Below are 23,845 nucleotides of genomic sequence, written 5' to 3' on the forward strand. Positions count from 1 at the left end.
TACACTTAATCAAACTAATGGTAAATATTGACATCCATTATTTGTTGGAGAGGTATATCTTCTAGTCATCTCCTGCTTAGAATTTTTTTCCCTTCTGATGTTGTTAACTTGTGTAAATTTCTTCTTTCTTTTGAGATGTCTGATTTTTCCAGCTTGACACAATCAAATCATAACCTTTTGACCTTTAATTGGTCTCTCCTTTATTTTAAATATTTACTTGGATTTACATGTGGGAAATGTGCACACTGCACAAATAGTAGATTTTGGTCACATGCTGCTCTTTGGATATTTGACAATTAGGATTTTTCGCTTTGGACTTGGCATAAACGATGTTAGACCATGGTGGTTCAACAAGGCTGTCAATGTATTGTTCTACTGTTTGCTGTCAAGTTCTCCTGAATTACTCCTATAGACTGACTTGAACTATTGGTTTCCAGATGAAAAGTGCTTCCATTGCTCTCAGGGAGTTTTTCCTTGCCACTTGTCACCTTGACTTGCTGCTTAGGTGCCTACACTTGGATTCTCTGTAGATAGGATTTCTGTAAAGGTGCTTTGTTCTAACATGGGGAGGCTTGGCAGGATGCATAGACGAGCTGTGTGACACACAACGACGTTTATTGATAAATACGAAAGACAACGTAGCGCTTAGGCTATTGCAAGGTCAAACACTGACAATATTCACATTTAAACAAAAGACTTATATGCTCACACACTAACAATACACAATGATGAGCAGGTGTGAAACACAGGAAGGGCGTGGCCATATGGACGAATGCACGAACACAGACACACACACACACAGGGAGACATTTGGAGAGAGGAGCCGTACCGTGACAGAGCCCCTCCCTAACGGTGCGAATCCTGGCACACCAGCCTATCAGGCTATGGCCCCGAAACCAACGCCAAATGGCGAGGCCGGAGGACTGAGTGACCCGACACGGGTCAGCGTGAGCAGGACAGAGGGAAGAAGACAGGAGCCAAGACGACAACAGACACATGGACGGACACACTGATGGGTACAGGCACAGACACGAAGGGAGACAAAGTGACAGACACATTAAGTGTGACTGGGACTGGCACAGTTACCTGGACAGGTACATGAACAAAATTCAACAAATGGTTGTGAATAAGTCCAGGGAAGCTGGCAGGAGCCCCAGCTTGTCCCCCAGGCGTCGGCTGGGTGGGAGTCTGACTCTGCTGTGGGGATTCGCCCTTCGCCGAGTTGGGTGGCGGCGGCTTCTCTGGCATTGGGGCAGACGCCTCAGGAAGCGCACCAGCGGTTTTGCCTGTCTCTGGGGCGGGCACTGGTGACGCCTCCTTCTTGCCTCCTTGAGGCGTGCGTGTGCATTAGGTGAGGGAGTGTCCTCAGGTGACGGTGCCACCTCTCTGTGAGTCACACGTGGCAGCTTGCTGACTCTAGTGCAACGTGCCCTGCGCGAAGCCTTGGGTGCCCGATGCTCTTTGGTCTCGGAATCAGGTTCACGTCCTGGTACTCCTCACTCCGAGGTTTGGGAGGAGGGGCCGTACCGTGACATTTGTGGTGACAGCGCATGAAAAGCACTATACAAATAATTATCAAATAGATTTTTCCTTTTCTATAAACTACATATCAGTGCGCAATTAACTCATTATTTTATCTTCATCCAGCCATGTCATCCATAAACAAATGTTGTGAATAATTTTACCTCTCTAGATAAAAGCTGCACAAAAAGGGTAATTGCTAATATGCATCACATGTAGAGTCACCGCCAAAATCGGTGTAACAAAGAGCAAGAGAGAAGTACTAAAAAAATAAGTCACAAAAAATGTATTTTTTCCATAAAAAATCATATGCGTACTTAAGGGATTTAAATACACAGCCTATATTGTTCATTGATGACATAAGATCAAAAGAAAAAGTATTCAATTTCTCATCAAAAAAAAATGAATGGCAACAAAAATTTACACTCCCCTCAAACAGTTTTTTTACTTTTTCAGTTCAGTTTTTCACTACTGTGGATCTGACATTCTGAAGGAGAACTGAATATATAAGAACTCTTTTATTGAGTTACAAGCATTAAATATATGTCTGAAAAACTTTATAACTTTTATCTTTCTGACAATGTAATTTAAAAAAAGTAATTATATATTACTAATCCAAATATTTCCAATATATATATATATATATATATATATAATATAAAAACACACACACACACCCAAATATATCCAAATCCAGATATAACAAAAATGATTTCTATAACTGACCTGAGTGTGCATTCATGAACTTTTCAGACTGTAATTCTGGATCAAATTCATCATAGAAATAGAAAATCTCATACTTAATTCCTCACAGCTTGTTTCATTGCAGACTTCATCTTGGATCGTTTGTAGAGTACTTTAATTGACTGCATGACCTCCTCGGTCTTGAGAGTGTATATGATTGGGTTTAACATGGGTGGAATAGTGTGTGTAAGAGCAGTGTTGATTATCCTGATATTTGTATCTACAGATGTTGTAAGAGCTGCAGTGTAAATACTAATAATTGGTACATAAAATATGGCCACTAATATGACATGCGAGGTGCAAGTTTTTATAGTTTTGATGTGCTCACCACTATGTGCAATTTTCCGTAATGCAAAACCAATACAAACATATGTGGTCATTATTAGTATCAATGGAATGTAAAGCACAGCAGCTGTACAGACATAACCCATTACGGTGTTCAAAGATTTATCATTACAGGCTAATTTATAAACAGGTGCATGATCACAGAAATAGCTGTTAACTGTAGTAGATCTACAAAAGGACAATCTGGTAATCAGAGATACAAGGAGAACATTTACAGTTAAAGAGACAATCCACATAATACCTATGATCAGACTCATAGCTGTTTTGGTTACAATAGCATGATACCTCAGAGGGAAACATATGGCAACCAGTCTGTCATAAGCCAGAGCAAGCAGAGTAAGAGACTGTAGAGTCATAAAGCAATACACAAAAAACATATTTGCCAAACAGGCTCCATACGATATGTATTGGTTATCAAACAGAAACATGTCCAGAAGCTTTGGAACGAGAGCAGAGCTCCCACACAGATCAGAGAAGGCCAAGTTGAAGACTGCTATATACTTTGCAGTGTGTAGACTCTGTGCCAGGTAGATGGTGCCCATTATAAAAGAATTCCCTAAAACAGTCACAGCATACACAAAGCATAAAAATGCATAGTAGTACTTTGCATGTGGAATGTTGTAAAGTCCACTAATGTAAAATGTTGGACGAAAAAATGTTTCATTCATTGATGACACAAACTGAGTGGAAGTCATGTTAACAGTCATCTGTCATAACACCTGTAAAAATAAAGTTTTTCTGTTATTTAATTTCCATTGCAGCATTCTAAATTAAATCCAGTTATTACAGCACAATGACAGTAACATTAAATCAACACTAAATCAATGCATATCAGAGTTCTAGTAGGGGAAGCTGATACCGTACCTTACTGGATCAGAGAAGATATGCTGGCATACCTTTAAAGACCAGACATATTTATGCTTAATCATTGCTGACATCATTCCCTGTAGTATTCTGCTTGTCTTTATTTTTGATTTATGATGAATAATTGCTATGTTCTCCTCTAAGGTATCATGTTTTCATTAGAGCAATAACTCTAAGCACTGATGTTATGTGGATTTAATCTGTGACTGGCATTACATACATTGTAGCTCTGATTACCTATTCACTAAATTATACTTCTATATCTGATGTGAAGCACTTTGAATTGCCACTGCATATGAAAAGTGCTATATAAATAAACGAGCCACGCCCATTTTTAAGATTATTGTGTAGATCTGCAACCACTGATATTTTTGTAATCATGACCATCTGAACTAGCCAGTAATGAAAGTTAAGTGTTTTTGTATACACCCGGTCATCTGATTACAGTAGGGTATGCTACTATGCGAATGCCTCAGATGAGGCTGACTATGGAAAACCCAATGACCAACACTATCAAAGGACAAACCTTTCACCGCTGCAACATAGGGGCCCCTGCTCACACATGTATAACACTTCAACATAGGGGCCCCTGCTCACACATGTCTAACTATGCAACATAGGGACCCCTGCTCACACATGTATAACACTTCAAAATAGGGGCCCCTGCTCACACATGTATAACACTTCAACATAGGGGCCCCTGCTCACACATGTATAACACTTCAACATAGGGGCCCCTGCTCACACATGTATAACACTTCAACATAGGGGGCCCTGCTCACACATGTATAACACTTCAACATAGGGGCCCCTGCTCACACATGTATAACACTTCAAAATTGGGGCCCCTGCTCACACATGTATAACACTTCAACATAGGGGCCCCTGCTCACACATGTATAACACTTCAACATAGGGGGCCCTGCTCACACATGTCTAACACTTCAACATAGGGGGCCCTGCTCACACATGTATAACACTTCAACATAGGGGCCCCTGCTCACACATGTCTAACACTTCAACATAGGGGGCCCTGCTCACACATGTATAACATTTCAACATAGGGGCCCCTGCTCACACATGTCTAACACTGCGGTGCACCTGAACAGCATTCGTTGCCCTCTGAATAATGCAATAAGGGAAGTTTTGTGAGAATTCACTCCTGTTAGGCAGGGTAAGGTATCTCAAGGTTATGTGAGTAACAAAACTATTTCTTTTGTTTGGTATCACACTAAGGAAAACATTTGCACAACTCCCAGAATGCATTGCTCTCCATGGCAGTGTACAGAAATGGTGAAGGTGTGCCCACATATAAAACATTGGGAGCTACTGAGGATGCAGTGGTATTAAGAATAATGACCTTAGTATATATTTGTGAAGTAGATACTCATATCCTGCCTTTGAAAAACTCCTATACTGGGTTAAAAGAGAGCTTGTGCTGCTGTCTCCTAAGACCTTCTCTTAGCACAAATGCAAGCACACGACGGTATTTTCCTCACTTCAAGCAGGCATGTAGAGAAAAGTTCAATTTGTCACAATGGGAGTTTGACTACGAAAATCACCTCACTAAAAATATATCTCCCAATTACTAACTACATACAACAGATTTAGATTTTTTCCTAAGATTTAATTATATTTTCCATTTGTCATTACATATTCATGACTGAACCAGCCCCATATTGCTCGTCCAAAAGACAAATGGAACTGTTCGGTTCTGTGCTGACTACAGGAAAGTCAAAAAGATAATGAAATTTATGGAACTGATTTTGACTCAAAATATAATCAGGGAATGTAGCAGCATTATGGTGAAGATGTTGGCTTTTTCACCTGTGATGAAACTACTTTAAAAATACACTTAATCAAACTAATGGTAAATATTGACATCCATTATTTGTTGGAGAGGTATATCTTCTAGTCATCTCCTGCTTAGAATTTTTTTCCCTTCTGATGTTGTTAACTTGTGTAAATTTCTTCTTTCTTTTGAGATGTCTGATTTTTCCAGCTTGACACAATCAAATCATAACCTTTTGACCTTTAATTGGTCTCTCCTTTATTTTAAATATTTACTTGGATTTACATGTGGGAAATGTGCACACTGCACAAATAGTAGATTTTGGTCACATGCTGCTCTTTGGATATTTGACAATTAGGATTTTTCGCTTTGGACTTGGCATAAACGATGTTAGACCATGGTGGTTCAACAAGGCTGTCAATGTATTGTTCTACTGTTTGCTGTCAAGTTCTCCTGAATTACTCCTATAGACTGACTTGAACTATTGGTTTCCAGATGAAAAGTGCTTCCATTGCTCTCAGGGAGTTTTTCCTTGCCACTTGTCACCTTGACTTGCTGCTTAGGTGCCTACACTTGGATTCTCTGTAGATAGGATTTCTGTAAAGGTGCTTTGTTCTAACATGGGGAGGCTTGGCAGGATGCATAGACGAGCTGTGTGACACACAACGACGTTTATTGATAAATACGAAAGACAACGTAGCGCTTAGGCTATTGCAAGGTCAAACACTGACAATATTCACATTTAAACAAAAGACTTATATGCTCACACACTAACAATACACAATGATGAGCAGGTGTGAAACACAGGAAGGGCGTGGCCATATGGACGAATGCACGAACACAGACACACACACACACAGGGAGACATTTGGAGAGAGGAGCCGTACCGTGACAGAGCCCCTCCCTAACGGTGCGAATCCTGGCACACCAGCCTATCAGGCTATGGCCCCAAAACCAACGCCAAATGGCGAGGCCGGAGGACTGAGTGACCCGACACGGGTCAGCGTGAGCAGGACAGAGGGAAGAAGACAGGAGCCAAGACGACAACAGACACATGGACGGACACACTGATGGGTACAGGCACAGACACGAAGGGAGACAAAGTGACAGACACATTAAGTGTGACTGGGACTGGCACAGTTACCTGGACAGGTACATGAACAAAATTCAACAAATGGTTGTGAATAAGTCCAGGGAAGCTGGCAGGAGCCCCAGCTTGTCCCCCAGGCGTCGGCTGGGTGGGAGTCTGACTCTGCTGTGGGGGTTCGCCCTTCGCCGAGTTGGGTGGCGGCGGCTTCTCTGGCATTGGGGCAGACGCCTCAGGAAGCGCACCAGCGGTTTTGCCTGTCTCTGGGGCGGGCACTGGTGACGCCTCCTTCTTGCCTCCTTGAGGCGTGCGTGTGCATTAGGTGAGGGAGTGTCCTCAGGTGACGGTGCCACCTCTCTGTGAGTCACGCGTGGAGCTTGCTGACTCTAGTGCAACGTGCCCTGCGCGAAGCCTTGGGTGCCCGATGCTCTTTGGTCTCGGAATCAGGTTCACGTCCTGGTACTCCTCACTCCGAGGTTTGGGAGGAGGGGCCGTACCGTGACATTTGTGGTGACAGCGCATGAAAAGCACTATACAAATAATTATCAAATAGATTTTTCCTTTTCTATAAACTACATATCAGTGCGCAATTAACTCATTATTTTATCTTCATCCAGCCATGTCATCCATAAACAAATGTTGTGAATAATTTTACCTCTCTAGATAAAAGCTGCACAAAAAGGGTAATTGCTAATATGCATCACATGTAGAGTCACCGCCAAAATCGGTGTAACAAAGAGCAAGAGAGAAGTACTAAAAAAATAAGTCACAAAAAATGTATTTTTTCCATAAAAAATCATATGCGTACTTAAGGGATTTAAATACACAGCCTATATTGTTCATTGATGTCATAAGATCAAAAGAAAAAGTATTCAATTTCTCATCAAAAAAAAATGAATGGCAACAAAAATTTACACTCCCCTCAAACAGTTTTTTTACTTTTTCAGTTCAGTTTTTCACTACTGTGGATCTGACATTCTGAAGGAGAACTGAATATATAAGGACTCTTTTATTGAGTTACAAGCATTAAATATATGTCTGAAAAACTTTTATAACTTTTATCTTTCTGACAATGTAATTTAAAAAAAGTAATTATATATTACTAATCCAAATATATCCCAAAAATAAATAAATAAATAATAATAATTTAAAATATATATATATATATATATATATATATATATATATATATATATATATATATATATATATAATATAAAAACACACCCAAATATATCCAAATCCAGATATAACAGAAATGATTTCTATAACTGACCTGAGTGCGCATTCATGAACTTTTCAGACTGTAATTCTGGATCAAATTCATCATAGAAATAGAAAATCTCATACTTAATTCCTCACAGCTTGTTTCATTGCAGACTTCATCTTGGATCGTTTGTAGAGTACTTTAATTGACTGCATGACCTCCTCTGTCTTGAGAGTGTATATGATTGGGTTTAACATGGGTGGAATAGTGTGTGTAAGAGCAGTGTTGATTATCCTGATATTTGTATCTACAGATGTTGTAAGAGCTGCAGTGTAAATACTAATAATTGGTACATAAAATATGGCCACTAATATGACATGCGAGGTGCAAGTTTTTATAGCTTTGATGTGCTCACCACTATGTGCAATTTTCTGTAATGCAAAACCAATACAAACATATGTTGTCATTATTAGTATCAATGGAATGTAAAGCAGAGCAGCTGTGCAGACATAACCCATTACGGTGTTCAAAGATTTATCATTACAGGCTAATTTATAAACAGGTGCATGATCACAGAAATAGCTGTTAACTGTAGTAGATCTACAAAAGGACAATCTGGTAATCAGAGATACAAGGAGAACATTTACAGTTAAAGAGACAATCCACATAATACTTATGATCAGACTCATAGCTGTTTTGGTTACAATAGCATGATACCTCAGAGGGAAACATATGGCAACCAGTCTGTCATAAGCCAGAGCAAGCAGAGTAAGAGACTGTAGAGTCATAAAGCAATACACAAAAAACATATTTGCCAAACAGGCTCCATACGATATGTACTGGTTATCAAACAGAAACATGTCCAGAAGCTTTGGAACGAGAGCAGAGCTCCCACACAGATCAGAGAAGGCCAAGTTGAAGACTGCTATATACTTTGCAGTGTGTAGACTCTGTGCCAGGTAGATGGTGCCCATTATAAAAGAATTCCCTAAAACAGTCACAGCATACACAAAGCATAAAAATGCATAGTAGTACTTTGCATGTGGAATGTTGTAAAGTCCACTAATGTAAAATGTTGGACGAAAAAATGTTTCATTCATTGATGACACAAACTGAGTGGAAGTCATGTTAGCAGTCATCTGTCATAAAACCTGTAAAAAATAATGGCTTGCATTTATTTGTCCTGAATTCCTTGTTACAATGCAAATGGGAATAAAATTATTGTAGTAAAATACCAGAAACACAAAATCAATGATAATAATAATCAAATTATATCAGACATCTAGGAGGGGAAATTGCCTTGATATGGCACCTTACTGCAGAATGCAGAGCATACCAGCATACATGTAAAGTACTGACACATTTATGCTTAATCTTTGGTGACATCATTCCCTGTAGGACTTTGCTTGTTTTGACGTATGACTTATGATGAAGTGTTTTCCTCAGAGGTATCAAGCTGTTTTCTTTCATAAAGCACTAGCCTAATCACTGGTGTTATAGGGATTTTCACTGCACACTTTGTAGTGCTGACTTCCATTTATTTACACTATTGTGTAGATCTCTGCTATTTTGGCAATCATGACTATCTCTACTAGCCTATAATGATATCTATAAATAGTTTGTATACCCCTTCTGATTACAGTAAGGTATATATCACTTTAAGAATATGTCAGGCATGGCTGACTGTGGAAGAACCGATGACACTACTGTGACATGGGGTCCCAGGTCAGTACACCTGAACGCCATCATCTACCCCATGCATAATGCAAAAATTTGGGAATTTGGGAGAATTAACTCCCTCTTGCTATACAGAGTGAGGTATCTCGGACTTATGCAAATAACACAATCCCCTCTTTGGTGCTTTATCACACTGTGTGAAAAATCTTCCAGGAAGAATACTGATGAGTGTGATGATGCTTCTTATATGTCTGTCATATACTGCTTGTCAAAAAACCCAAGGCCTCATTCTAACAGTTCTGGTTCCTTTAAGTTAAGAATTCACCTAATCAAATTCTAATATGATCTGGAAAAATTAGTTATCAAAACTCTGGTGGAGGTCTTTGTCTCCAGCTCCAAGAGAGTATCTTGCTGCTTTAACTTCTTGTTTTGCAATCGAAATCTGCTATTTACTTATCAGATGTACACCGTTTACCTGGTTAGTTTTGATATTGTAAAACAAAAACCTTTTTTGTGTGTGATTTTGTTGTCACAGTTGACTGGTCATCCCTCCTGCTCGGTATCACCCCACACACCTGCCCCGCTCCCAATCACCTATCTATTAATTGTGTTCACCTGTTCCTTATTTCCTTTCGCCACTATTTAAACCCACAGGTCCCGGAAGGTAGCGTTGCACTTTAACAGACTACGGAGCTACGTGTCACTGCAAGGCGCAACGCTACTTAGAGAACTGGACTGTTTTTTTTTTTCTCTTTCATTAGTGCTTTCAGACTTTACTTATTATGGATAATAAAGAGCACTTCCTCACAAACTCGCATCTTGCTTCCTCTGTGCCACGCACATCACATTTGTCACAAATTGTGGACACTCTACCCTTGGTGCCACGCCAAGATCTTACTGTGAGACACTTGGTCATGTCCCATCAAACTCACCTGAATTCTAATTGGCCCCACCTGATCATGTTCACCTTGTAATTCCCCCCTAGTACCTCCTGCTAACACTGCGCTCTCCTTTTTACTAACCACAAAGTATTGCCATTCTTGTGATGTATACCAAGCAGTTCTTTTCTCTGCCTGTTCTGGTGATAATCATATTGTACTTCTAGACTACACCTTCCGCCTGACCCTTCGGTACCTCCTGGACTCCCGGTCTCCCTGTTACAACCCCGGAGTGGAAAGACTACGAGAAGGACTGTGCTCTCGCTGCTTCTAGTCTAAGATGCCCAGTCCTTACTATTACTGGCCAGCGTGCTACTAGCCTACTCTGTGAAAAAATAAAGACTGCTTGCTACTGGATCCCCCTTTTCTTGAGTGTTTCCTATGATTTCAGATTTGTCCTTGTAAAGCATGTTGTGACTTATGTCTGGAAAAAGCACTATATAAATACATTTTACTTACTTACAAAATCTAAGTCCAACCACATAAAGCATAATAGGAAATCAATTGCTGCCAGTACCCCAGCAAAGGGAATGTGTTTTGGTCTGGATGAGCCTGTGTTACCTATATTCCAGTCCAAAGTTAACTCATGACTTTATACTTTTCAAGTTTGGTATGTAAATACTTTTGTATTGATTTCCCCTGGATCCCTTTATATGAAGCCTTTTTTATATAGTTGTCTGAAAAACCTTTATCACTATTGTAATTTTTATGATGTAATATAAATTTTTATTTTTTAATTTCACAGTCATTTAACATAACTGAAGTATATATAAAGTATATAAAGTATTTTATTACTTTGTGATTTACACTTTTCTGTCTTAACATTTTGACTGCAAAAAGAAAGTCTATTTATTTATCATAGATTTTTGCTTATTTCTTATCATTTATTGTGAAAAACTTTGTTAATTCCTCACAGACACACACACCCAAATATATCCAAATCCAGATATAACAAAAATGATTTCTATAACTGACCTGAGTTGCCATTCATGAACTTTTCAGACTGTAATTCTGGATCAAATTCATCATAGAAATAGAAAATCTCATACTTAATTCCTCACAGCTTGTTTCATTGCAGACTTCATCTTGGATCGTTTGTAGAGTACTTTAATTGATTGCATGACCTCTTCTGTCTTGAGAGTGTATATGATTGGGTTTAACATGGGTGGAATAGTTTGTGTAAGAGCAGTGTTGATTATCCTGATATTTGTATCTATAGATGTTGTAAGAGCTGCAGTGTAAATACTAACAATTGGTACATAAAATATGGCCACTAATATGACATGCGAGGTGCAAGTTTTTATAGCTTTGATGTGCTCACCACTATGTGCAATTTTCCGTAATGCAAAACCAATACAAACATATGTGGTCATTATTAGTATCAATGGAATGTAAAGCAGAGCAGTTGTGCAGACATAAACCATTACGGTGTTCAAAGATTTATCATTACAGGCTAATTTATAAACAGGTGCATGATCACAAAAATAGCTGTTAACTGTAGTAGATCTACAAAAGGACAATCTGGTAATCAGAGATACCACGAGAACATTTACAGTTAAAGAGACAATCCACATAATACCTATGATCAGACTCATAGCTGTTTTGGTTACAATAGCATGATACCTCAGAGGGAAACATATGGCAACCAGTCTGTCATAAGCCAGAACAAGCAGAGTAAGAGACTGTAGAGTCATAAAGCAATACACAAAAAACATATTGGTCAAACAGGCTCCATACGATATGTACTGGTTATCAAACAGAAACATGTCCAGAAGCTTTGGAACGAGAGCAGAGCTCCCACACAGATCAGAGAAGGCCAAGTTGAAGACTGCTATATATTTTGCAGTGTGTAGACTCTGTGCCAGGTAGATGGTGCCCATTATAAAAGAATTCCCTAAAACAGTCACAGCATACACAAAGCATAAAAATGCATAGTAGTACTTTGCATGTGGAATGTTGTAAAGTCCACTAATGTAAAATGTTGGAGGAAAAAATGTTTCATTCATTGATGACACAAACTGAGTGGAAGTCATGTTAGCAGTCATCTGTCATAACACCTGTAAAAATAAAGTTTTTCTGTTATTTAATTTCCATTGCAGCATTCTAAATTAAATCCAGTTATTACAGCACAATGACAGTAACATTAAATCAACACTAAATCAATGCATATCAGAGTTCTAGTAGGGGAAGCTGATACCGTACCTTACTGGATCAGAGAAGATATGCTGGCATACCTTTAAAGACCAGACATATTTATGCTTAATCATTGCTGACATCATTCCCTGTAGTATTCTGCTTGTCTTTATTTTTGATTTATGATGAATAATTGCTATGTTCTCCTCTAAGGTATCATGTTTTCATTAGAGCAATAACTCTAATCACTGATGTTATGTGGATTTAATCTGTGACTGGCATTACATACATTGTAGCTCTGATTACCTATTCACTAAATTATACTTCTATATCTGATGTGAAGCACTTTGAATTGCCACTGCATATGAAAAGTGCTATATAAATAAACGAGCCACGCCTATTTTTAAGATTATTGTGTAGATCTGCAACCACTGGTATTTTTGTGATCATGACCATCTGAACTAGCCAGTAATGAAAGTTAAGTGTTTTTGTATACACCCGGTCATCTGATTACAGTAGGGTATGCTACTATGCGAATGCCTCAGATGAGGCTGACTATGGAAAACCCAATGACCAACACTATCAAAGGACAAACCTTTCACCGCTGCAACATAGGGGCCCCTGCTCACACATGTCTAACTATGCAACATAGGGACCCCTGCTCACACATGTATAACACTTCAAAATAGGGGCCCCTGCTCACACATGTATAACACTTCAACATAGGGGCCCCTGCTCACACATGTATAACACTTCAACATAGGGGCCCCTGCTCACACATGTATAACACTTCAACATAGGGGGCCCTGCTCACACATGTCTAACACTTCAACATAGGGGGCCCTGCTCACACATGTATAACACTTCAACATAGGGGCCCCTGCTCACACATGTCTAACACTTCAACATAGGGGGCCCTGCTCACACATGTATAACATTTCAACATAGGGGCCCCTGCTCACACATGTCTAACACTGCGGTGCACCTGAACAGCATTCGTTGCCCTCTGAATAATGCAATAAGGGAAGTTTTGTGAGAATTCACTCCTGTTAGGCAGGGTAAGGTATCTCAAGGTTATGTGAGTAACAAAACTATTTCTTTTGTTTGGTATCACACTAAGGAAAACATTTGCACAACTCCCAGAATGCATTGCTCTCCATGGCAGTGTACAGAAATGGTGAAGGTGTGCCCACATATAAAACATTGGGAGCTACTGAGGATGCAGTGGTATTAAGAATAATGACCTTAGTATATATTTGTGAAGTAGATACTCATATCCTGCCTTTGAAAAACTCCTATACTGGGTTAAAAGAGAGCTTGTGCTGCTGTCTCCTAAGACCTTCTCTTAGCACAAATGCAAGCACACGACGGTATTTTCCTCACTTCAAGCAGGCATGTAGAGAAAAGTTCAATTTGTCACAATGGGAGTTTGACTACGAAAATCACCTCACTAAAAATATATCTCCCAATTACTAACTACATACAACAGATTTAGATTTTTTCCTAAGATTTAATTATATTTTCCATTTGTCATTACATATTCATGACTGAACCAGCCCCATATTGCTCGTCCAAAAGACAAATGGAACTGTTCGGTTCTGTGCTGACTACAGGAAAGTCAAAAAGATAATGAAATTTATGGAACTGATTTTGACTCAAAATATAATCAGGGAATGTAGCAGCATTATGGTGAAGATGTTGGCTTTTTCACCTGTGATGAAACTACTTTAAAAATACACTTAATCAAACTAATGGTAAATATTGACATCCATTATTTGTTGGAGAGGTATATCTTCTAGTCATCTCCTGCTTAGAATTTTTTTCCCTTCTGATGTTGTTAACTTGTGTAAATTTCTTCTTTCTTTTGAGATGTCTGATTTTTCCAGCTTGACACAATCAAATCATAACCTTTTGACCTTTAATTGGTCTCTCCTTTATTTTAAATATTTACTTGGATTTACATGTGGGAAATGTGCACACTGCACAAATAGTAGATTTTGGTCACATGCTGCTCTTTGGATATTTGACAATTAGGATTTTTCGCTTTGGACTTGGCATAAACGATGTTAGACCATGGTGGTTCAACAAGGCTGTCAATGTATTGTTCTACTGTTTGCTGTCAAGTTCTCCTGAATTACTCCTATAGACTGACTTGAACTATTGGTTTCCAGATGAAAAGTGCTTCCATTGCTCTCAGGGAGTTTTTCCTTGCCACTTGTCACCTTGACTTGCTGCTTAGGTGCCTACACTTGGATTCTCTGTAGATAGGATTTCTGTAAAGGTGCTTTGTTCTAACATGGGGAGGCTTGGCAGGATGCATAGACGAGCTGTGTGACACACAACGACGTTTATTGATAAATACGAAAGACAACGTAGCGCTTAGGCTATTGCAAGGTCAAACACTGACAATATTCACATTTAAACAAAAGACTTATATGCTCACACACTAACAATACACAATGATGAGCAGGTGTGAAACACAGGAAGGGCGTGGCCATATGGACGAATGCACGAACACAGACACACACACACACAGGGAGACATTTGGAGAGAGGAGCCGTACCGTGACAGAGCCCCTCCCTAACGGTGCGAATCCTGGCACACCAGCCTATCAGGCTATGGCCCCAAAACCAACGCCAAATGGCGAGGCCGGAGGACTGAGTGACCCGACACGGGTCAGCGTGAGCAGGACAGAGGGAAGAAGACAGGAGCCAAGACGACAACAGACACATGGACGGACACACTGATGGGTACAGGCACAGACACGAAGGGAGACAAAGTGACAGACACATTAAGTGTGACTGGGACTGGCACAGTTACCTGGACAGGTACATGAACAAAATTCAACAAATGGTTGTGAATAAGTCCAGGGAAGCTGGCAGGAGCCCCAGCTTGTCCCCCAGGCGTCGGCTGGGTGGGAGTCTGACTCTGCTGTGGGGGTTCGCCCTTCGCCGAGTTGGGTGGCGGCGGCTTCTCTGGCATTGGGGCAGACGCCTCAGGAAGCGCACCAGCGGTTTTGCCTGTCTCTGGGGCGGGCACTGGTGACGCCTCCTTCTTGCCTCCTTGAGGCGTGCGTGTGCATTAGGTGAGGGAGTGTCCTCAGGTGACGGTGCCACCTCTCTGTGAGTCACGCGTGGAGCTTGCTGACTCTAGTGCAACGTGCCCTGCGCGAAGCCTTGGGTGCCCGATGCTCTTTGGTCTCGGAATCAGGTTCACGTCCTGGTACTCCTCACTCCGAGGTTTGGGAGGAGGGGCCGTACCGTGACATTTGTGGTGACAGCGCATGAAAAGCACTATACAAATAATTATCAAATAGATTTTTCCTTTTCTATAAACTACATATCAGTGCGCAATTAACTCATTATTTTATCTTCATCCAGCCATGTCATCCATAAACAAATGTTGTGAATAATTTTACCTCTCTAGATAAAAGCTGCACAAAAAGGGTAATTGCTAATATGCATCACATGTAGAGTCACCGCCAAAATCGGTGTAACAAAGAGCAAGAGAGAAGTACTAAAAAAATAAGTCACAAAAAATGTATTTTTTCCATAAAAAATCATATGCGTACTTAAGGGATTTAAATACACAGCCTATATTGTTCATTGATGTCATAAGATCAAAAGAAAAAGTATTCAATTTCTCATCAAAAAAAAATGAATGGCAACAAAAATTTACACTCCCCTCAAACAGTTTTTTTACTTTTTCAGTTCAGTTTTTCACTACTGTGGATCTGACATTCTGAAGGAGAACTGAATATATAAGAACTCTTTTATTGAGTTACAAGCATTAAATATATGTCTGAAAAACTTTTATAACTTTTATCTTTCTGACAATGTAATTTAAAAAAAGTAATTATATATTACTAATCCAAATATATCCAAAAAAAAAAAATAAATAAAAATAAAAATATATATATATATATATATATATAAATATATATATATATATATAATATATGTATGTATATATATATATATATATATATATATATATATATATATATATATATATATATATATATATATATAATATAAAAACACACCCAAATATATCCAAATCCAGATATAACAGAAATGATTTCTATAACTGACCTGAGTGCGCATTCATGAACTTTTCAGACTGTAATTCTGGATCAAATTCATCATAGAAATAGAAAATCTCATACTTAATTCCTCACAGCTTGTTTCATTGCAGACTTCATCTTGGATCGTTTGTAGAGTACTTTAATTGACTGCATGACCTCCTCTGTCTTGAGAGTGTATATGATTGGGTTTAACATGGGTGGAATAGTTTGTGTAAGAGCAGTGTTGATTATCCTGATATTTGTATCTATAGATGTTGTAAGAGCTGCAGTGTAAATACTAATAATTGGTACATAAAACAAAGCCACTAAAATGATGTGAGAGGTGCACGTTTTCATAGCTTTGATTTGTTCACCACCACGTGCAATTTTCCGCAATGCAACACCTATACAAACATATGATATAGTTATTAATATCAATGGAATGTAAAGCAGAGCAGCTGTACAGACATAACCCATTACAGAATTGATAGATTTATCATTACAAGCTAATTTATAGATAGGTCCATGATCACAGAAATAGCTGTTAACTGTAGTAGATCTACAAAAGGACAATCTAGTAACCAGAGATACAAGAAGAGCATTTACAGTTACAGAGACAATCCACATAATACCTATGATCAGACTCATAGCTGTTTTGGTTACAACAGCATGATACCTCAGAGGGAAACATATGGCAACCAGTCTGTCATAAGCCAAAGCAAGCAGAGTAAGAGACTGTAGAGTCATAAAGCAATACACAAAAAACATATTTGCCAAACAGGCTCCATACGATATGTACTGGTTATCAAACAGAAACATGTCCAGAAGCTTTGGAACAAGAGCAGAGCTCCCACACAGATCAGAGAAGGCCAAGTTGAAGACTGCTATATACTTTGCAGTGTGTAGACTCTGTGCCAGGTATATGGTGCCCATTATAAAAGAATTCCCTAAAACAGTCACAGCGTACACAAAACATAAAAATACATAGTAGTACTTTGCATGTGGAATGTTGTAAAGTCCACTAATGTAAAATGTTGGACGAAAAAATGTTTCATTCATTGATGACACAAACTGAGTGGAAGTCATGTTAACAGTCATCTGTCATAACCCCTGTAAAAATAATGGTTTGTATTCAATTTCTGTTAAAGCATTCAAAATTAATTCTTTGTTACAATGTAAATGTGAATGCTAATATTGCATTGGAGTAACAGTAACAGCAAATGAACAATAGTAATAATCTTATTAGACTTGCATGAGCGGTGAAAACCCGTTGATGCTACCTTACTGCAGAGGAGACAGAATGCTGATATATGTACAAAGATCAGATGTATTTATTCTTAATTCTTGTTGACATAATTCCCTGTAGTACTCTGCTTGTTTTGACCTTTAACATATGGTGGACTAATTGCTGTTTTCTTCTGAAGCATCATGATGTTTTCATTTATACGGCAATGACTATAATCTCCAGTGGTATATGGGTTGGGGTTTTTTTTGTGATTGTTATTGCTCTCTTTGTAGATCTAAAAGCATTGATATCTATTCTAGCCTGTAACAATAACATCATGGATTGTTTGTATCACCTCATGCGTCACAAATAGGAATTAAATGAAATCGAAAAAACTAACAGAAATCATCAGCAATAAAATGAAATCAAATAAATTAAGATATAACATATAAAGCACAGAACTACAAAAAATTAAATGTAATAAATTCATTTAACAATAAAAGGTAAAATATTAAAAAATAAAATGATGTCACAAATCTTTTAAATGGTCTGGAAAGTTCCTTATATAGATTTATCCTTCACTTTAACTCATGAAGTCCCTAAGTGACATACTGAACATCCTGTTTGCACTTATAAGACAATTTGTGAATTTGTGTAGTTATGACTTCATGTACAAAATGCTGGTGTGCTATATTATCACATGAGACAAACCTAGCTCATTTTAAAAAGCTTCTTTTGTTTCTAAATGTACATTCCATCCCATTTTAACAGGTCTAATGCTTTAACATGTCCTATGTTACACATAACCCATTTGACCCATCTTTTTGCATATCAGTACTGAAACTGCACTTTGGCTTTAGCTGAGGCACAAGCATTTTACTATCTTATGTTGATCCTATTTCAATGCCATTTTAATTACTTGTAGTCTGAATTTCAAGAACCGATACAGTATTCAGGATGCATTCAGTATCAACACTGGATATGCCAGTGAGTTGGAGGGATGTGAAGATAGCTTGGATGAAGAGCCTGATTATACAAAGACATGGAGAGTGATGAGTAAAGTGGGTCAGATGATTTGGACAGAAGTGAATCAAGTGAGTGAGATGATATACTACAACCAAACATAAACCTCAGACAGCAAAATACAACCATATAAGTGTGTCACAACTCAAGACAATTTTCATACTCCACTGGAGTACTTCAGAAAGTTAATAACAGCAGAAATGCTTCAGTTATTGATGGAACAAAAAGATTTGTACAGTGTACAAAAATCTAAATGTTATGGCAATGTTAATATCACTATTAAAAATGAAAATATTGATTGGCCTTTACCTGCGTATGGAAGCAAATCATACATACTGGGGAAAATTATAACATGGTGGCTAACGTCACAGCCATTTTCAGACCCTGCTGGCTTCTTTAAATTTTACTGGCAGCACTGATTTGTCATACAGACAAGAAGAGGACAAGTGTTGGAAGATGCATCCATGGCTGATTGATATGTTTCTCAAACAATGCCTAGATATCATCCCAGAGGAGCACAACGCTACTAATGTACTAATGGTGTCCTTCAGAGGGACACACAGCCCAATAAGGCAGAATGGGAAGGGCAATCCCCATTGAAATTGGGCATTCTGCTCTTCGTCAAGAGTTCTCTGTGATTTTATGGTCTTTGAAGGTGATACTGGGAAGAAAACCTTACTTGTCATAGGAGGTGGTGATGTGGTCAAGCTATATGAAACAGCTTGGGTCAACCTGTCTCTCATTTCTAGTTTTGTGAATGTCATGTATTTAAACCCTGTTGATTGCCTTGGTCGTGGCTGTTCATTGTTTGTTTGTTTGGATGTTTGACTGTTTGAATTATTGAATTTGTGTATTTTTCCTTGTGGTTGTTTCTTCGTACTCCATGCCTTTGTGTTTATCCTAGCCTTCGTGTTTCCCTTGCCTTAGTTAAAGCCTGCTTTCCCATGTGCCTTCGTGGTTGTACATTCCTTTCTCTGGTTGTACATAGAGCTCAATGAACCATAGACTTTAGATGTGCACGTAACTGGGGTCCTTGACATAAGTGAATGGGTAGGATTAGTACTTGCTGGTCAGTAGACTGTTTTTCTACCACAAACTGTACAATGGAGCTTCATTTGTTTAAGTTAGAATTAATGCATATATTTTTTTACCAAAACACTTGATACTTGAAAATCATGGGCAGAGCACATGAGCAGGATCGATAAAGTAGCAGATGATGGAGAACGTGGAAAGCACAGAGAACAGAAGCAACTAATAAAGTGGAGGTGTGCGTGACGCAGGAGGGGGTGCATGAACTGAGTCAGTGGAGTGGGTCAGGCTTCATTAGAGGAAAGCAATAGTGGCTGTGGAAGCTTCTGCAGCACTATGTTGATATCTTTGTGGCCATGGAGGACGGAGCACTGGACTGACAGCATCAACACCAGCCATGCTGCACCAATTTGATAACACCATCACTTGGTCATGTTGGCTAAAAGAGAGGCTGCAGAGCAAAAAGTGAGGGATAGTGTGGCTTTGGGAATGGTCAGTGCCGGTGCTCTTGCTGAAAAGAACGGACAACATCTCGAGCTTCTGCACGGACTATTGGTTGCTCAATGCTATCATCAATCCCTGACTCTTACCTGCTCAAGAGAAAACAGGCACAGGTGAGTAAATAGAATGTAGCCCACTCCCACAAGTCCAATTAATGAGATTAACAAAAAAGGCACAACACGACGACCCCAAACAATGGATAACTGGAGGGACAGGAGGATGAGGAAAGCAAAAACTTAACACAGATCAGGCCAGGAACAGCGGGACAGGAACAAAAACATCACATGCACCGGAACAGACACATGAACGAACGCAGGAAAGGACACAAAAACAGGAACAGGCAGGTCCGCAGGTGAGGCCACGGGTACGGGTGCAGTGGCAATCAGCGGGGGCAGGTCCGCAGGTGAGGCCACGGGTACGGGTGCAGTGGCAATCAGCGGGGGCAGGTCTGCAGGTGTGGCTTCAGGAACAAATAAGCACCATGAAAAAAATGAAACAACCAATTATCCTCTTTCATGAAACACTTGGCACTGCCTTTTCTACTCTATTTTTGTATTTAGGCACTGAGCTTAGTGCAGCTGTTTAAAAGCTGTAACATGACAGACTATGGAGATGCTAATTACTTACCACACCTTCTTTATTATATTCTACATCACCTAACACTCCTGTACATAGTTATGACTATACCTGCATTAAAAAACTGGACTGAATGTATTGGTACTGGACTAGTATTCAGAAGATTGCCAATTCAAGCACCACCATTGCTAAGTTACCTCTCTTGGGCTCCTGAGCAAGACCCTTACCATTATTTGCTCAAACTGTACTCAGTCACAACTAGAAAGTTGGTTTAGATAAAAGCATCTGCTAAATGATTTTATTTAAATATAAATCTACCAGATACATATTTTGCCCTGTGCATTAGTGAATATGAATATATTATTTTAACCTCAACTCTATAAAACTGGCATGTGACAGAAGAAAACATCTAACTGTAGGACAAGCACACACATTTAAAAAAATCCCTTCTGACCTAATAATGACTTTTGTCCAATAAAATTTATTTTAAAATGTTTAATAAACATTTACAGTAAAATTCTTTGTAATTCTTTTAATTTGTATATAGTTGTCATGTTGCATGCTCAGTGGAACTGACAGGACATCACTTAAGTCAAGCTCTTTCGTAGGAATGTTTACCTGAGTGTGAGAACATTTTCCTTGAAAAATAACTGCCAGTTAATTTAACATGAAAAAAGTCTATTCCTCAGCTTTTTTGCTCTGAAACTCATTGAAAACCCAGATATACAGCTCCAGAAAAAAATAAGAAACCACTCCAATTCACTCACTCCATTCAAATGTTTGTTGAATTCCTCCACAATTTTGACAATTATTTTCATTTAAAAAAAAAACATGCTCTAAAATACAATATTTTTATCTGGAATTTGGAAGAAATGTTGCCTGTAGTTTATAGGATTAAACAAAACTGCTCAGCCTGGTCAAACACATACCCATCAATTGTAAAATTAGAGAAACTGATAAGAGATCACTACAAAATAATTTTTTTATGGAGCTGTATTTCGTTGCAATGACAAAAAACACTAAAAGTTTTGGTTTATTTTAATCCAGTAATTCCATGGTTTTGCTTGGGCATTGCTGAAGAAAGCACAGTAAAAATCTTTAGAATATCGAGATGGAATGAAAACTGTGTACAATGAAACACTTCTGGCTACATTAAACAAATTTAAAAAATTCAAAGTTCTCTATTTAAATATATCTGGCGGGTATATATACTGTAGTTTATCTACATTTGTGGCAAAACTGTGTTATTTGAAACGCTCCAAAAATAGTCAACGTCATCCGTACCTTTGAGTCTTATGCTGAAATGTATTATATTCAATTTTAAATAGTAAAATATTCAGTACATTTTAAAGCAAATGTAAACAGCATCTCAAGGTGACTCGGATACATGTTATACAGATTAAACTACAATGTATTTAAGTGTAACACAGCACACAGTACAACAGTTGTAATAAAAGATACAATAGTTAGAGTAGCAGTCTATAGAGGGTCACAGTCTGTGAGCGCGTCAGCTTTTAGTACCACTGAGAATTCTGTTTTCTTTAAGATACTAAACTATTGTTATGTCAGTTTTAATTACTAATTGCTAATCACAGGCCCTTCCATCACATAGTTTAGCTTGGCTCGTCTGTAAATTACTTTAATAGACTGTAATATCTCCTTTGTCTTTAAAGTATATATAATGGGATTTAACATAGGTGGAATAGTGTGCGTCAATACGGAGTTAATTATTCTAGTATTTGGATGAATATATGTTGTAAGAATAACAATGTAAACGCTAATAATTGGGAGGTAAAACATAGCCACTAACATGAGATGAGAAGCGCAGGTCTTAATAGCTTTGAGTCTGTCAGCACCATGTGAGAGCCTGAGCAAGGCAAAACCAATACAAACATATGAAACAGTTATCAGTATCAGTGGAATATAAAGTATTGCAGCAATACAGATAAGTGCCATTATGTAATTCAAGGTAGTATCATTACATGCCAGTTTATAGACTGGGCCATGATCACAGAAATAGCTGTCAACTGTAGTAGATCTACAGAAGGACAGTCTGGTAATAAAACCCACAAGCAGAGCAAAGACAATCAATGCAAAAACCCATATAACACCAATGATCACAGCCATCGCTGTTTTGGTTACAACAGCATGATACCTCAGAGGGAAACATATGGCAACCAGTCTGTCATAAGCCAGAGCAAGCAGAGTAAGAGACTGTAGAGTCATAAAGAAAAAAACAAAAAACATGTTTGCCAGACAGTCCTCATAAGAAATGTACTGTTTGTCAAACAAAAACATTTCCACATACTTTGGAATGACAGCTGAGCTTCCACACAGATCAGAGAAGGCCAAGTTGAAGACTGCTATGTACTTTGCTGTGTGCAGCGTGCGTGCCAGGAATATAACACCCATTACAAAAGAATTTCCTAAAACAGTAACAGCATACACAAAACACAGAAATATATAGTAATATTTTGCATGTGGAACATTGTAAAGTCCACTAATGTAAAATGTTGGACGAAAAAATGTTTCATTCATTGATGACACAAACTGAGTGGAAGTCATTTTAGCAGTCATCTGTCATAACACCTGTAAAATGTAAAATGTAAAAATGTGGGTGGATGAATAAGTGTTGCATTATCAAAGGACCCTACATAAGTCATATTATCATGAGACAAATATACCGTTTACTGCAAGAAAAATATTGGAATAGATTTCACAATACAAACTGTCAAAATAGATTGTCAATAAATTGTCAAAACATATGCTGAATGAGCAAGAAATGATAATCTCTGCAATAAATATTAAGCAAGAGTACAGGATGTTAAAAAAAAAAAAAAAAGATTGCCAAACATTTGATACCTTCAGCAGCAGTAACATAATATTAACAGAGATCAAACACATTTATAACAGACCTATGCTTATGTCATCCAATTAAAGCACACCTCCAAAACACAAACCTCTGAAGACAGGCAACCTAACTGGCAATTTAAATTATTCATAAAGTGATAGGTATAGATATGTCCAAAAGGTAAATGTCCAAAAGCATATATATATAAAAGCATATATATATATATATATATATATAATATATATATATATATATATATAGCTACT

The 23,845-nt window shown here is 38.3% G+C and overlaps 5 protein-coding genes across 5 annotated transcripts; all 5 read right to left on the reverse strand.

The window, feature by feature from the left end:
• Window positions 1–607: 607 nt before the first annotated feature.
• LOC113568136 (olfactory receptor 1496-like) lies at window positions 608–3,317 on the reverse strand. The gene has a single exon (XM_081702412.1). The coding sequence runs from the start codon at window positions 3,315–3,317 to the stop codon at window positions 2,322–2,324; it is 996 nt and encodes a 331-aa protein (XP_081558538.1). The 3' UTR covers window positions 608–2,321.
• A 4,386-nt stretch (window positions 3,318–7,703) lies between these two features.
• LOC118242848 (olfactory receptor 1496-like) lies at window positions 7,704–8,699 on the reverse strand. Its single transcript, XM_035535757.2, has one exon. It carries the CDS (start codon window positions 8,697–8,699, stop codon window positions 7,704–7,706), a length of 996 nt encoding a protein of 331 aa, XP_035391650.2.
• Window positions 8,700–11,001: 2,302 nt separating this feature from the next.
• Window positions 11,002–12,356, reverse strand: LOC113584904 (olfactory receptor 1496-like). Its single transcript, XM_035535756.2, has one exon. The coding sequence runs from the start codon at window positions 12,218–12,220 to the stop codon at window positions 11,225–11,227; it is 996 nt and encodes a 331-aa protein (XP_035391649.1). The 5' UTR covers window positions 12,221–12,356; the 3' UTR covers window positions 11,002–11,224.
• Window positions 12,357–16,476: 4,120 nt separating this feature from the next.
• Window positions 16,477–17,472, reverse strand: LOC118242847 (olfactory receptor 1496-like). The gene has a single exon (XM_035535755.2). The coding sequence runs from the start codon at window positions 17,470–17,472 to the stop codon at window positions 16,477–16,479; it is 996 nt and encodes a 331-aa protein (XP_035391648.2).
• Window positions 17,473–21,202: 3,730 nt separating this feature from the next.
• On the reverse strand, window positions 21,203–23,525 carry LOC118242846 (olfactory receptor 1E16-like). The gene has a single exon (XM_035535754.2). It carries the CDS (start codon window positions 23,303–23,305, stop codon window positions 22,307–22,309), a length of 999 nt encoding a protein of 332 aa, XP_035391647.1. The 5' UTR covers window positions 23,306–23,525; the 3' UTR covers window positions 21,203–22,306.
• Between the last annotated feature and the right edge of the window lie 320 nt (window positions 23,526–23,845).

This window comes from Electrophorus electricus, chromosome 19 (genome assembly GCF_041902795.1).
Source record: "Electrophorus electricus isolate QZ-2024a chromosome 19, ASM4190279v1, whole genome shotgun sequence".
NCBI lineage: Eukaryota > Metazoa > Chordata > Actinopteri > Gymnotiformes > Gymnotidae > Electrophorus > Electrophorus electricus.

Coding starts and splice junctions, on each gene's coding strand:
- LOC113568136 (XM_081702412.1), bottom strand. CDS start 3,317: ATGACTGTTAACATGACTTCCACTCAGTTTGTGTCATCAATGAATGAA.
- LOC118242848 (XM_035535757.2), bottom strand. CDS start 8,699: ATGACTGCTAACATGACTTCCACTCAGTTTGTGTCATCAATGAATGAA.
- LOC113584904 (XM_035535756.2), bottom strand. CDS start 12,220: ATGACTGCTAACATGACTTCCACTCAGTTTGTGTCATCAATGAATGAA.
- LOC118242847 (XM_035535755.2), bottom strand. CDS start 17,472: ATGACTGTTAACATGACTTCCACTCAGTTTGTGTCATCAATGAATGAA.
- LOC118242846 (XM_035535754.2), bottom strand. CDS start 23,305: ATGACTGCTAAAATGACTTCCACTCAGTTTGTGTCATCAATGAATGAA.